At 51.2% G+C, this 13,748-nt stretch overlaps 1 protein-coding gene across 4 annotated transcripts in view; it reads right to left on the bottom strand.

Annotated features, from left to right (window-relative positions):
* ACTN1 (actinin alpha 1) overlaps positions 1–13,748 on the bottom strand; it is a 105,501-nt gene that overhangs the window by 25,351 nt on the left and 66,402 nt on the right. For all 4 annotated transcript variants that reach the window (XM_032134793.3, XM_032134794.2, XM_032134796.2 and 1 more), the window contains exons 4-8: positions 12,793–12,879; positions 10,591–10,678; positions 9,963–10,041; positions 5,272–5,353; positions 3,087–3,172 (exon numbers count right to left, since the gene is read on the bottom strand). In XM_032134793.3, coding sequence (XP_031990684.1) covers positions 3,087–3,172; positions 5,272–5,353; positions 9,963–10,041; positions 10,591–10,678; positions 12,793–12,879 — 422 coding nt within the window. The remainder of the gene's footprint in view (positions 1–3,086; positions 3,173–5,271; positions 5,354–9,962; positions 10,042–10,590; positions 10,679–12,792; positions 12,880–13,748) is intronic.

Raw genomic sequence — 13,748 nt, 5'->3', positions numbered from 1 at the left:
ACACACCACAGTCCCCACACCCTATACACCCCTCACACACACACACCTCACACACTACACCCTTCCACACCACATTCCCCACACCCCCCAGACACACACCTTACACACCACACTCCACCCCCCATACACACCTCACACACCACACTCCACACCCCCCATACACACCTCACACCCACCACATCCATACCATACACACACACCTCACACACACCCCATATCTCACCCACCACATCCCCCACACCACACATACCTCAAACCACACACTCCTCAGAACCCCCCATACCCATACACACCACACACACACACTTCATACCCACTACACCCACAGGCATCTCACACTGCCTTCCAAGCTTTGTCACCAGCCAGGACACAGAGAAGGCTTCAGAGACAGGGAAGGCCAGCATGAATGGGCATGAAGCCCAGGACAGACCCCTGAAGGAGAAAGGGAGAGACTGGAAGAGGAGGAAGGAGCTTTGGGAAGAGGGGAAAAGACCATAGCAGAGAGCTCAGCCTGATCATGGACACGGGCAGGTGCACACCCGTGGCTATTGGGCCAGGAGACCAACCAAGGCAAGGGAGAGAAGCTGCATACCCTGGCCGCGAAGGGCCAAGGGAGGTGCACAGGAACAGCAGCAGGAGAGGTGGGAAGGACAAAGAGGAAGCAGAAGGAAGGCCAGAGGAGGGGCTGAGAGGGGCTGGGCAGGCTGGGGGGACACCTATGAGAAAGAGCCTCCAGACAGGGCTGCTGTCCTGTCTCTGGCCCGCACCAGTGAGCCCTGGAAGGAAGTTCCGGAGGGTCTTGGGCGCCCAACCAGGCAGGGAACAGGGCTGCTGCCAGCCCATATGGTGTCTCTGGATCATTTTTTTCCTCTTCCCCAAGGGCACTTCTACTGGGAAAATGTCCTACTGATTTTGTTAGAAGACATTTTCACCACCATCTGCAGGGTCACTTCAGTAATCAATATTCAAATCTCCATTGTCCACTGCACACACATGGCACTTGTGGGTAGTCTGCAACCTGCACAACTGTCCATGGCAGCCTGGTGGAGAAGCATCAGGCAGGGCTCTCGTCTGGACTCCCTGGAGAAGGCAGGAAGACTTCTCCCTGCTCTGGCTGCTGGCTAAATTTGCGAGGATGGCCTTGCTCAAGCAGGAAGGAGGGAGAGAGAGAGGGAAGAGGTCCTGGATGTTTAAGGAAATAGAAAGCACTGCGAAGAGCCGTGCTGCCTGGGATAAGGGCTTTTGATGCGGGGTGCAGGGGAGAAGCTGAGACCACAAACTTCTTTCTCGCTTGTGGTATCCACTATGCCCAGGGCATAGGGACAGAGACACAGGAGGTCATTCAGAGGCTGGGGTTCTCTGGCATCTTCAAGTGTCCTGGCCAAAGTTCAGAGTCCTGTCCCCCTGCAGGAGAAGGAGGGGCTTCTCTAGTCCCTCCTTCCATCCCAGGGCCTGCTGCTGGAGTGTCCAGGGAGGACGGAAGAGATGGGCAAGAGGGGAGAGTGGAGGAGGCCGAGGGAGAGCTCACCTTCTGCGCACCCGAGAAGGCGTGGCCGTGACATGAAACATTAGGTCACACGGCCTTCCCATCCGGCCTTAGCGTGCCTACACATCTGCACAGAGAAGGAGAAGAGGTTGAGAGGAGAAAGTAGGCAGCAGCAGCAGCACAGAATAAACCCAAACAGCCATGGTGGATGGAAAGAGGACACAAGACAGACCGACAGACAGAAAAGGAGAGAATGAGCAGAAAGAGAAAAAATGAGACAGCAGGGGAGGGAGTGGGTGGGAGGTGAGCAGAGTCTGAGGCAGGGATGGCACAGGAGAGGTGGGAGAGGGCAGGGGCTCCCATCATGCATTTTTTTGTTTTGTGTGTTTTTGTTTTGTTTTGTTTTGTTTTTTTGAGACAGAGTCTCTGTCACCCAGGCTGGAGTGCAGTGGCACAATCTTGGCTCATTGCAACCTCTGCCCTTCAGGTTCAAGCAGTTCTCCGGCCTCAGCCTCCTGAGTAGCTGGGATTACAGGTGCGCACCACCACACCTGGCTAATTTTTGTATTTTGAGACTGGGTTTCACCTTGTTGGCCAGGCTGGCCTCAAGTGATCCACCTTGCCTCGGCCTCCCAAAGTGCTGGGATTACAGGCGTGAGCCACCGGGCCTGGCCTCATCATGCATTTTAAGACGGTCACTCAGATGCCATGTGGAGGGCGGGAGATTGGCATGAGACGTGAAGGTTCTGTGGTCATGGTGATGTTGTGTTTCTTCTGGGGTCCTGCTACCAGGGAGGTCTGGGGAGGGGTATATGCTGCCTAAGCCTGGTGATGAAAATGTTCAAATCTTCCATGTCCGCAGCATGAACAGTGCCCTTTAGTCATGGTACCCCTGTGTGGTGCAGAACCTGCACACTGAACTTCAACCTCAGGCCTCCTGGAGCAAAACTGGGCCAGGACACTTGAAGGGGCTCGCAGCTGCCCACCCCCTCTCCCTTCCTCCCAGAGGTTCTGCTTATGTCTGAGAACACAGAGTGCAGCATGGCCGCATGGGAGTCCCAGGCAGGATACAGGAGAAGGCACTAGAGCCCAAAGGGGCTGAGGACAGATCTGCTAAGTCATGCCCATGAGCAGGACAAAGGTGGGGCTTTATGATGCCTTTGCCAAGTGGGTAAGTGAAGACTGGAGGTGTCTCCCAGCATTGCCCTTCTAAGGGAACTCCAGCTGCTCTGTCGAGCCAGTGGCTTCAAGAGACGTGGGCATGGAAGGGCTGCTCCTGTTCACCTTCCAGTAGCCTTCCAGAACCACCCCGGCTGCCTCATGCACACAGCCCTTCCCACTTAAGCCAGTCATCTGGGTCCCAGAAAGTGAGCTGCTGCCCAATTTTCTTGTTAACAGTAGAAGATGAGAGAGAGAGGTGTGGGGTGGGACAGGAGCCAGGTAAGAACAACACGCCACTTCAGAACCAGGGGTTGCCTCTGTCCGAGAGCAGACCATCCAGATACCTGTCACCAGGAGAGGTGGAGGCGGGCAGGAGGACATGGTTTGGGGTCTAGCAGGAGGTGTGCTGGGCATGGAAGGAGCAGGGGGCCCCGGGTACCTTCTGGGCTCCAGAGAAGGCGTGGTAGAAGCTAGACACGTAAGTCATGATGGCTTTCTCATCCGGTCGGGCAGTTCCAACGATGTCTGTCAAGAAAAATCTGGAGTTAAAGCCAGCTGGTTCCAAGAACACCATACACCCCCGATGTGATGCAGAAAGAAGCTCACAGCACCACCAAGTCTTCTTGCCAAAATGTGGAGCCTGAATCTAACCAGCCTCTGGCGTCAACTTGCGCTTATGGGAATGTAAGTAGAGGAACACGTGAAGTGAAGCCCCAAAGGAGGTGGACAAACCCAGGATAAGGAACTTGCTACAGGACAGCGGCCCTGTTTCTGCAGCAAGTTCAATGGCAGGAATAAAAGGGGTCAAAGGGAGGAGAGAAGTACTAGAGATGGGAAAAGCTGTCAGAAACACAACCGAATGCCAGTATGGACCTTGTTTGGATTCTGATTAAAACAAACCAACCCTCAAAGAAATGTCATAGATAATTAGGGAAATTTCATTATGAACTGGGTATCAAATGGAATTATCAATTTGCTAAATGTGAAAACTTTATCATTGCCTAAGAAAATAACTCTATTTTTAAGGCATGTATTCAGAAGTATGCAGTGGTAAAATGATGTGATATCTCAGAATTGCTTTAAGATACTTCAACAAAGAAAACGAGAAAAACACAAAGTGTGGCAAGACCTCAGTAGCCATTCTATCTGGATGATGGAAATAGGAAAGGTCATCATGCTATTCTTTCTGCTTTTGCCTGGGTTTTTATGTGTTTGAAAATTTTCCTCATGACATTCTGAAATTTTAAAAGCTGCTGGTGGCTTTGGGAGGCCAAGGCAGGTGGATCACTTGAGGCCAGGAGTTCGCGACCAGCCTTGCCAACTTGGTGAAACCCCATCTCTACTAAAAATATAAACATTAGCCGGTGGCAGGTGCCTGTAATCCCAGCTACTCGGGAGGCTGAGGCAGGAGAATCACTTGAACCCAGGAGGCAGAGGTTGCAGTGAGCTGAGATTGCACCACAGCACTCCAGCCTGCATGACATGTGGAGACCCCGTCTCAAAAAAAAAAAAAAAAGCCACTGGTGGGGCAGAGGGGCAGGGTGCAGTCTGGACCCCACCATGGTCTTTTCCTGTCTCCATAACCCCTTTCTAGCCCCTCAGCGCCGAGCAGTTGGGGCCAAGGAGAGCACACAGGGAAGTGGCCGTGGTGAGTCAGGCTCCGCCCAAGGGGCAAGTGCAGAGGTGGGACAAGAAGACCCAGCCTGACCCCAGCCTGGAGCTGCCAGCCCTGGCTTCATGAGCCCACAGACCCCTATGCTCCCAGATGCTTCCCTTCCCCCCACAGCCCCTGCTCACCCCATCCGAGATGCTCTACACGGGGAGAGGGGCAACGACAGGGTCAGCAGCCAGGAAGAGCTGGGTTTCCAGCTCCAGGCCCAATCTTTGGTAAGGATGTTCTAGTGTCAAACCCTGAACCTGTCCCCATCCAGGCATCCTGGCTAGCAGCATCTGGGACACCAAGGCCTTGGTGAGGAACAGAAAAGTCAACACTCAACTTGGGCCCCCTCCTTCCTTCCCTACCCAACATGGAGCCACTGCCTCTGGCTGGGATCTGCCCAGCAAGGTCACAACTGGACACTTCCACCACTGAGAAAGTCCAAGCCATAGTTCTCTAGCACCCTCCTCAGAAGATGCTAGAAGGAAGCCAGGGTTACAGATGAGAGCAAACACCATGCCCAGCCAGCCCCAGTCAGAGCTGGGGCATAGAGGAGATGCTAAGCTCAGCTGTCCAGAGACCACCCAGGGCTCAGAGGGTTAGGACAGTGCACCTCTCAGCAAGGGAAACTTCCCATCCCAAACTGTGTCGGACAACAAGGGCACATTTCCCCACACCCCAGCACTCGCTATCCTGACTCCAAGGCAAAGACAAGAACCATCCTCAGGCAATCGATGCAAGAACAGCCCCTAAGCCCTTTGCAGAATCAACTAACACCTCTCTCTCCAAAGCTCAGGGAACGATGGAAGAATCCCCAAAAGGCTGTGATCCCCATGCTCCTCAAATGCGGTCCCAGAAGACCAGGCCTCCTCCCGTCCAGGCCCGGACTGCTGGGGTCCACCCCTTCTTAACCACTGAGTGGCAGGTGGGGGATGGGCAAGAGACACAGAAGAAAAGCGCCTTTCACCTTCGGCATCCAGCATCTTGGGGATGTCCAGGTACTTCTCTGCCACGTCAAAAGCCGTATTCAGATTTGTGAGTGGATCATCCTAGAGGGAGAAAAGGAGGAAGGGATGATAAAGTGAGAGCCACAACAAGTCACTGACTACTCCCAATTGGGTGGCCACCCAAACTGGGGAGCAGAGCGACTTTCTCCCAGCCCCAGCTCCATCCTCAGGGGACAGCTCCAGATGCGGAAGGCTGGTCTCACCACTGAGGCTCACTGGTTGGAGGTTTAAAGCATTCTCTTTCCCCCTTCAAGCTTCAGATTGTCAGGGAAATGGGGCGAAGTGGTCTGCAGCCTGAGTCCGGGGTAGGAAGGAGTTCCTAAGAAATGCGTGCTACAGGCAGGGCACTGGCCTAGTCACCATCCATCCTGGCTTCTGGTTTCAGCTCTGCCTCCAACCTGTGGCGCTTGTGGGTAGGTAACCTGACCTCAGCTTCTCCATCCATAACTCAAGAGTTGGAGTAGGGAGCTTTAAACTCCAGACTAGTCAAGATTCGGAGCAGGAGCCTCTCTGGTGCTCACATTCCATGAAATTTGGGGGCTCCTTTAAATAGCCACAGCTTTGGACTATTCTGGCTTCTGCTACCTTCTCAAGAACACTTAGCAGGGATTGGCAAGGATGTTGAGAAGCTGTAATCCTTGTGCGATGAATGCAACATAAACGTAGGTGGAATGTCAAATGCTGTGAGAACAGGATGGTGGTTCCTCAAAAAATTCAACATGGGATTACATGGTCCCACAATTCCACTTGTGGGGAGATACTCAAAAGAATTGAAAGCAGGTTCTCAAAGAGATCTTTATACCTCCATTGTTCACAGCAGCATTATTCACAGTAGCCAAGAGGTAGAAGCAACTCAAGTACCCATTGATGGATGAACAGATGAGCAGAACGTGGTGACACGTACGATGGAATATTATTCAGCCTCAACAAGGAAGGAAATTCTGACACATGCTGCAACATGGATGAACTCTGAGAATGTTATGCTAAGTGAAATAAGCCAGACACAAAAGGACACAGGCCAGGTGCGGTGGCTCACGTGTGTAATCCCAGTACTTTGAGAGGCCGAGGTGGGTGGATTGTTTGAGGTCAGGAGCTCGTGACTAGCCTGGCCAACATGGTGACACCCCGTGTCTGCTAAAAATACAAAAATTAGCTGGGTGTGGTGGCACATCCCAGCTACTCAGGAGGCTGAGGCAGGAGAATTACTTGAACCCGGGAGGCAGAGGTTGCAGTGAGCCAAGATCGCACTGCTGCACTCCAGCCTGGGCGACAGAGCAAGACCTTGTCTCAAAAAAAAAAAAAAAAAAAAAAAAGGCAAATACTATATGGCTTCACTGTTATGAGGTTCCCAGACAGAAAGCAGAATGGTAGCAGCCAGAGGCCGGGCGGGGGCGGGGGCAGGAAAGAATGGGGAATTACCGTTTAATGGGTACAGACTTTCAGTTTTGCAAGAAAACAGTTCTGGAGATGGATGGCAGGAATAGTTGTACAATAATGTGAGTGTACACAATACCCCTGAACAGTAAGTGTATTTAAAAATGGTTAAAGTGGTAAATTTTGTTTTATATATTTTACCACAGTTATTTTATAAGTTTTTAATGCAGAGGGTAAAAAATCTTAGTGGAAGAGTTTCTGGCTGGGCCCTTCTCCTCTATTCTTGGTTCCCCAGACTAACCTAAAGCAAGCTGGTTGTGTTGGCCCAGGACTCAGTTTCCCTGTTTGCTAAAGGGAGAAGTATACGGTAACAAAAAGATAAATATATCATCTGGGATGTTTTCAGGAGGAAATTGCTCTAAACAGAGAAGGTGGGGTTCCTCTGGGAAAGTCTCCAACAGCAGCCAGGAGGGTGAACACTGCCAAGTAGTCAAGGTCATTCCCATCCAGGGCCTTGAGCAGCAGCTGCCAGTGCTCAGGTCCAGGTGCACACACACCCACCCCACGTGAGTCCCAGGGACCCCAGGCCCCATGTCCACCCATGGCTGCTGCAGGAAGGAAGAGCTTCCCAGTCGGAGCCCCTCAGCCCTCTGTCCCTATTCCTCGGCACCAGTTGGTCTCACAACCTCCTTGTTCTCTGGAAGGGTGTTCCTGGTTCACTGGGCTCAGGTGTGTGCTAGGATTTGGGCTGGATTTTACTGATGATGATACTGAATTAAAAAGAGTGGAAGCCAGGTGTGGTGGCTGTGCCTGTAATCCCAGCTACTTGGGAGGCTGAGGCAGGAGGGTCACATTGAGGCCAGAAGTTCGAGACCAGCCTGGGCAATATAGTGAGACTTCATCTCTACAAAAAAATTACAATTAAAAAACAGAAGTGGGCTGGGTGCGGTGGCTCATGCCTGTAATCCCAGCACTTTGGGAGGCCGAGGTGGGCAAATCACCCGAGATCAGGAGTTCAAGACCAGACTGGCCAACATGGTGAAATCCTGTCTCTATTAAAAATACAAAAATTAGCCTGGGTGCCTATAATCCCAGCTACTCAGGAGGCTGAGGCAGGAGAATCGCTTGAATCTGGGAGGCAGAGGTTGTAGTGAGCCAAGATCATGCCACTGCACTCCAGCCTGGGCGACAGAGCAAGACTCTGTCTCAAAAAAAAAAAAAAAAAACAGATGAGCAGGGTGGGGCGGGCCTGTAATCCCAGCACTTTGGGAGGCTGAGGCGGGTGGATCACCTGAAGTCAGGAGTTCAAGACCAGCCTGACCAACATGGTGAAATCCCTTCTCCACTAAAATTACAAAAATTAGCCAGGCGTGCTGGCATGCGCCTGTAATCCCAGCTACTGAGGAGGCTGAGGCAGGAGAATTGCCTGAACCCAGGAGGCGGAGGTTGCAGTGAGTGGAGATCACGCCATTGCACTCCAGCCTGGGCAACAATAGTGAAACTCTGTCTCAAAAAAAAACACAGAAGGGGAGGCAGAGACAGCAAAACAGGGAGAAACTGGCAGAGATAAATAAAAAGACAGAGAGGGACAGTGTGTGGGAGGGCGCTAACTGGGTATCAGAAAGAACCCCTGGACTTTCACCTCCTAAATGGCTGATGCTTCCAAATCCTTCAGAATAAGGGAGGGGGTTCTAGAGCCGCGGTCAGCACAGACCCCTTTAGTGGGGATGTCCAACAGCTGTGGATGAACTGGCCACTGACGCCCCAGTATACCCAAGCAGGGACAGAGATACGTGCACACCTGTCACCAAAGCCCATCAGCTGAATAGGAAGTGGTGACGCTGCCTTCAAAAGAAAAAACTGCCACCTCTAGGATATTCCCCCTTGGCCGCATTTGATTTGGCCACACAACTTTCCAGCAGGACAGGAAGGTTTTCTTTTTATTTTTTCCTTGCAAAGCAGCTGAGGAGGTGGGCCAAAGATCCTCTTCCCCCAGGAGGTTAGCTGGGGAAGGGCTGGCCCCTGCTGTGGCTCCTCTCCTTCAGCAGATGGGCCCTTCCAGTGGGCAGAGGCCTTAGCCTCAAGCTTCAGGTGACGGGACAGTGCGTGTGGGGTGGGGGTGGGGCGGGGCACGGTGCAGGGAAGTGTGTAGGAATCTGCTCCTTTCCTCCTTCGAGATCCTTTTTGGCAGCTTGCTATCCACCCGCCCGAAACAAAGGGCCTGCCACCACCATGGGTTGCACAGCAGCTCCTGCCCCAGCAATATTAAACCTCTCCTGGCCACTGAGAAGCAAGACGCCCTTCCTGGAGGCCCAGGCAAGGCAAGAGCTACACTGAACACTGTGTTCTCCAGCGTCAAGGTGAAGTAGAGACACACAAGTCCAGCCGCTCCTTGAAGCCTCCCTTGCCAAGAGATCTCAGCACAGATAGGCGACATTCCAACCCCAACTCCAGGTCACCAATTCGGGGTGTGGGAAGGGTCTTTCCCTGGATGGCCATGCCATGTGGCCTCTTGGCACCAAGATGGACCAAGAGGGAACCTGGAGAGTATGGTCAGAGGGTCCAGGAGGGAACCTGGAGAGTGTGGTCAGAGGGTCCAGGAGGGAACCTGGAGAGTGTGGTCAGAGGGTCCAGGACAGGCTTCTGCAAGGTCCAGGGCAGTGTCGTCCAACCAGCTCAGACACTGAGAACCACCATGAGGCTAGATACACAGCTCCCACTCCCGCATCTGTCCCCACTCCACACACCCACTCAAGAAAAATCACTGCAGCTTCATGCTGAAGGCAGGAATGAAACCAAAAGAAATTCCCCCAGCCAAACTTGAGCAGTAAAGGAAACCAAATCCATGGGTGGGATAAGCAGCCCAGGACTGCACAGTAGGTCAAAGGACAAGGCGGGGATTAACCATCTCTTAGAATATGCGATGTTTTTGATTATGAAAATAGTGTCTCCTCTTTACAAATCCCAGAAAAACAGAAGGGAGAAACACCATGTATCATTCCATCCCTCTGACAAAGCTGCTGTCACAGCTGTGATATTTTCCTGGTGAGCTGTGTATGTGTGCAAGTACACACACACCACGCACAAGGGTAATGAACTTGCCCTAACAGGGAAGGTGTTTTCTCTTCACTTTCAGTTGGGGCTCTGTCTGACTATTCTAAGAGGCCAACACTGCTCAAGTTGGACCATGGACTGTCACAACAAGGGTCCTAGTTCTGCTCTTTTCCCACCCCACCTGCCAGGGACCCAAAACGGGTGGTCAGGTGGGCACACATACCTTCCGCAGCTTCCCGTAGTCAATCAGCTCGGGCCGGTGTCGGTGGATCAAGGCACAGAAGCCGAGGCCGTCCTTCCAGCTGCCCGGGGAAAAGAAGGGGCAGGCTGGTAAATGAGGCTGAACAAATGGGCAACCAGGGCAAAGCAGGGGCCTCCTGGACTCCAGAGAGATGAACACATAGGGCTTTCCGGGGCAGGAGTTAGAAGACAGGACGGGAAGGGACATTTCTTCCTGCCACAAATCCCAGGCACTAGGGTCAAGATTTTGTGGGGGGGTTGGCAAGTTGAGATAAACCCACCATATCCAGCCCTACCCCCAACCAAGGCCTATGACCCTAGTCTGATGTTTCAGAGCCCTGGGCTGGGACTTCCTGGACAATTTCCTTGGGGGTGTTCCCAGTAGCAAAAGCATCAACCAAAGTTATATTAGGCAGCAGCCCCGTCTAAGACACTGCAGGGAGAGAGACGGGGATTCAGAGGGATGGCAACATCCCCTTCCCAAGGAAAGCTTCTTCCCCCAACGGTCTCCACTTTGTTCTAAAGCTGAGACTGACCCAGCCAAGGGGGTCTGGGAGCTCCCGGGGGAGGCAGCCTGGTTCTGCGAGAGCCCCTCAGCCCCCAGCACTCACCTTATATGGAAGTTCTGGATGTTGACGTTTTTGTAAGGAGCTGTCTTTCTCTGACACCACAGGAGCAGCCCTTCCTTGGCTGAAGTCTCTGTGGGGAAGGGGACGGGCAGCGAGGTCAGAGGGCTGACTCGGTGGAGGGAGGGATGCCGGCCCACAGGAGGCCCCACTGTGACCCCTTGATGCCAACCCTGCAGCTACTGAAGGAGGAGCCCTGGCCGTCAAGTCTATTCCCTTGACAAAGTTTGAGAAGTTATTTGAGAAACAGAAAAAGCAAGCTGGGAAGCTTTTCAGAGCTAGTCGTATTACACATGTAAATTTTGAGACAACAGCTTTTCAAACTTCAAGAACTATCTCCCCCTACTCTCTTTTATTCAAAGAAATGGTAATGATACAAAATAAGTCGGCAACCTCTATCAGGTTGGGGAGGAAGGTTTGATTGATCTGGGAAATCTACACATCCAGGGGACTCCAGACAGGGGATCTCACAGCCTGAGGAGTACACACAGCTAAGTGAGAAGAAAGCATTAGGACTCCTAGACAAATTTTGTTTTTATCTAAAAAATAAGGTTCCCTTACATTTACTGCAGGGATCAATACTGCTGCCCTCTGTGTGTGAAGCAGCCACGTGTCTATGAGGTTAGGCAGGCAACTGAGGGGGCTCCCGGAGCTCCCAGCACAGAAGAAAGACTGCAAACCACACTACCCCCCTGCTAGGCTTTGGCTGTGTCCCCGCCCAAATCTCATCTTGAATTGTAGCTCCCATAATTCCCACGTGTTGTGGGAGAGAGCTGGTGGGAGATGATTGAGTTGTGGGCGTGGTTTCCCTCATACTGTTCTCGTGGTAGTGAATAAGTCTCACGAGATCTGATGGTTTTCCAAGGGGAAACCCCTTTCACTTGACTCTCATTCTCTGCCTGCTGCCATGTAAGAGGTCCCTTTGCTCTCCCTTGCTCTTCTGCAATGACTGTGAGGCCTCCCTAGCCATGTGGAACTGTGAGTCCATTAAACCTCCTTTTATTTATAAATTACCCAGTCTCGGGTATGTCCTTACCAGCAGCGTGAAAACGGACTAATATACCCCTGTGTTCGTGCCTGTGAATTGGAGGTTAAGGTACTCAGTGGACTGTGTTCATAAATGATCTCATTTATTTTCAACACACAGAATGGACTTTAAAATGACATCCAAGGGTTCCTACAAAGACCATAACCACCTAAGCAAAAGCAGACAATTTAAAAACTGGAAAAGCTAATGCTTCTACTTAGCTTAAGCTCTTCGTCAGCTAAATCACAAGAGTAACACAATGATGACTTCAGAGCTGACAAGAAGTCCACCCGAAAGAATCAACATCATCAAGAAGGCTATTTGAGAAATGGATTTACATCCACTATCATTAACAAGAACCGCACCCCAGGTGACTACTATCACCCTCTTCCAATCACTTCAACCCTAAATACCAAGTACCCATAAATCGAACTTGGACCTCCGCATTGCTGTATCACAGAGTGTCACACCAAGTTCTCCATCACAAAGCAATTGAATTGAATCCACGTTGTTTTCATTAAGAAATTCCTTTGATTAAAAACGTTTATGATATCTATGCCATTAAAACAAATATTTTTAAAATATTATCTCCATCTCATCTTGTAAAAGTTTGTTTCAGTATGTGTGTTTTATCACATGCACAGCAATACACAAATATTATTATGCAAGATAAATAAGGTATAGCAGACATAAAGCTCAAAAACTGCCCGAGTGTGGAATCAAGTGAATAGATCACTTCTCCAGACCATGGCGGCCCTTGCAGATCTGTGAAGTGGCCACTAGAGGGTGCTAGGGGAGCAAAGTGGGGGACGGCGTTAGCGCCCCTCCTGGCACTTCCTCCCAGCCGCTATTTCCCCACCCTTTCAGATTAACAACCCAAGAGCCAGGTGGGTTTTCCAATATACTTCCCCATGGCAGCCTTGGGCTTTCCCAAAGTGGGGAGTTTCCCTGGGGCCAACACGCCTATGAGAATCAGAATGGCAAATAGTTCTTTTTTCCACATTGACTGGAAGAGACGGCTGATGCCCAATAAATGAGCAAGAAGCCCAGGACAGGGCCCCTGATCAACGTCCATTGCCCTGGGTGCGGGAGTTCTCCAGGCTAAGCCCAGGGAGGGAGACGAGGCAGTGACGACAGGATGGAACAAAGCGGAAACCCACCTTCCACAGAGATGTCCTGGATGGCAAAGCGCAGGATGATGGTCCAGATCATGCCCAGGGTCATCTTCACATTCCCATCCACAATTTCTACAGAAACAGCAGCAGCACGCATCAGAAAGGGCCTCAGCGGGGACAGAATTAACACTCCCTCAGCACCCACAGCACCCCACACTAGGAATCAAAGACTCCAGAGCTCTACTTCTACAGGGAAACAGGATTTTTGCTTGTTTTTGAGACAGGGTTTTCGCTCTGTCACCCAAGCTAGCGTGCAGCGGTGCAATCATGGCTCACTTGCAGCCTCCAAATCCTGGGCTCAAGTGATCCTCCCATCTCAGCTTCCTGGGTAGCTGGGACTACAGATAGGCCACCACACCCGGCTAATTTTTTCATTTTTTGTAGAGACAGGGTCTTACAATATTGCCCAGGCTGGTCTCAAACTCCTGGGTTCAAACGATCCTCCCAAAGTGCTGGAATTACAGGCATGAGCTACCATGCCTGGCCTGGATGTTTCTTAAAGTTAATGCAATAAACTGTGACAGGTGCTGGAAGAGAAGTCTATTTGGGGCACAAAAAAAGGGTGTAATCAATCCTAGTTGGAGACAGTGGGTACATCAAGGAAGGCCACAGAGAAGGGGGCATTTGAAATCCTGATCTGTGTTCCCAGCCTGATGAAGAAGAGGGAAGGATTTCTAAGCAATCACAAATGTTCTGGCAATTCTGTGAGCTGGGGCTCTCTGGGCAATCACAGCTCTCAAAATAGCCACCCACACGTGGAAAAACAGTGGAATCAAGAGAAAGTCACAAACTTAAAGTTTTGTAAATTGCCATCTTGAACTATCCACTGACTCAACCTCACATGCCATTAGTTTGGGTATTAAAACAGATGTTTTTTTAAAAAAATCAAGCAATAGCTTCAAGATCACAGCTAAGAGATAACCCAATACATTTAGTCTAAG

Source organism: Hylobates moloch, unplaced genomic scaffold (assembly GCF_009828535.3).
Source record: "Hylobates moloch isolate HMO894 unplaced genomic scaffold, HMol_V3 SCAFFOLD_16, whole genome shotgun sequence".
NCBI classification, from domain to species: domain Eukaryota; kingdom Metazoa; phylum Chordata; class Mammalia; order Primates; family Hylobatidae; genus Hylobates; species Hylobates moloch.
The sequence above is the reverse complement of the archived record's forward strand: the minus strand, read 5'-3'. Positions and strand labels throughout refer to the sequence as shown.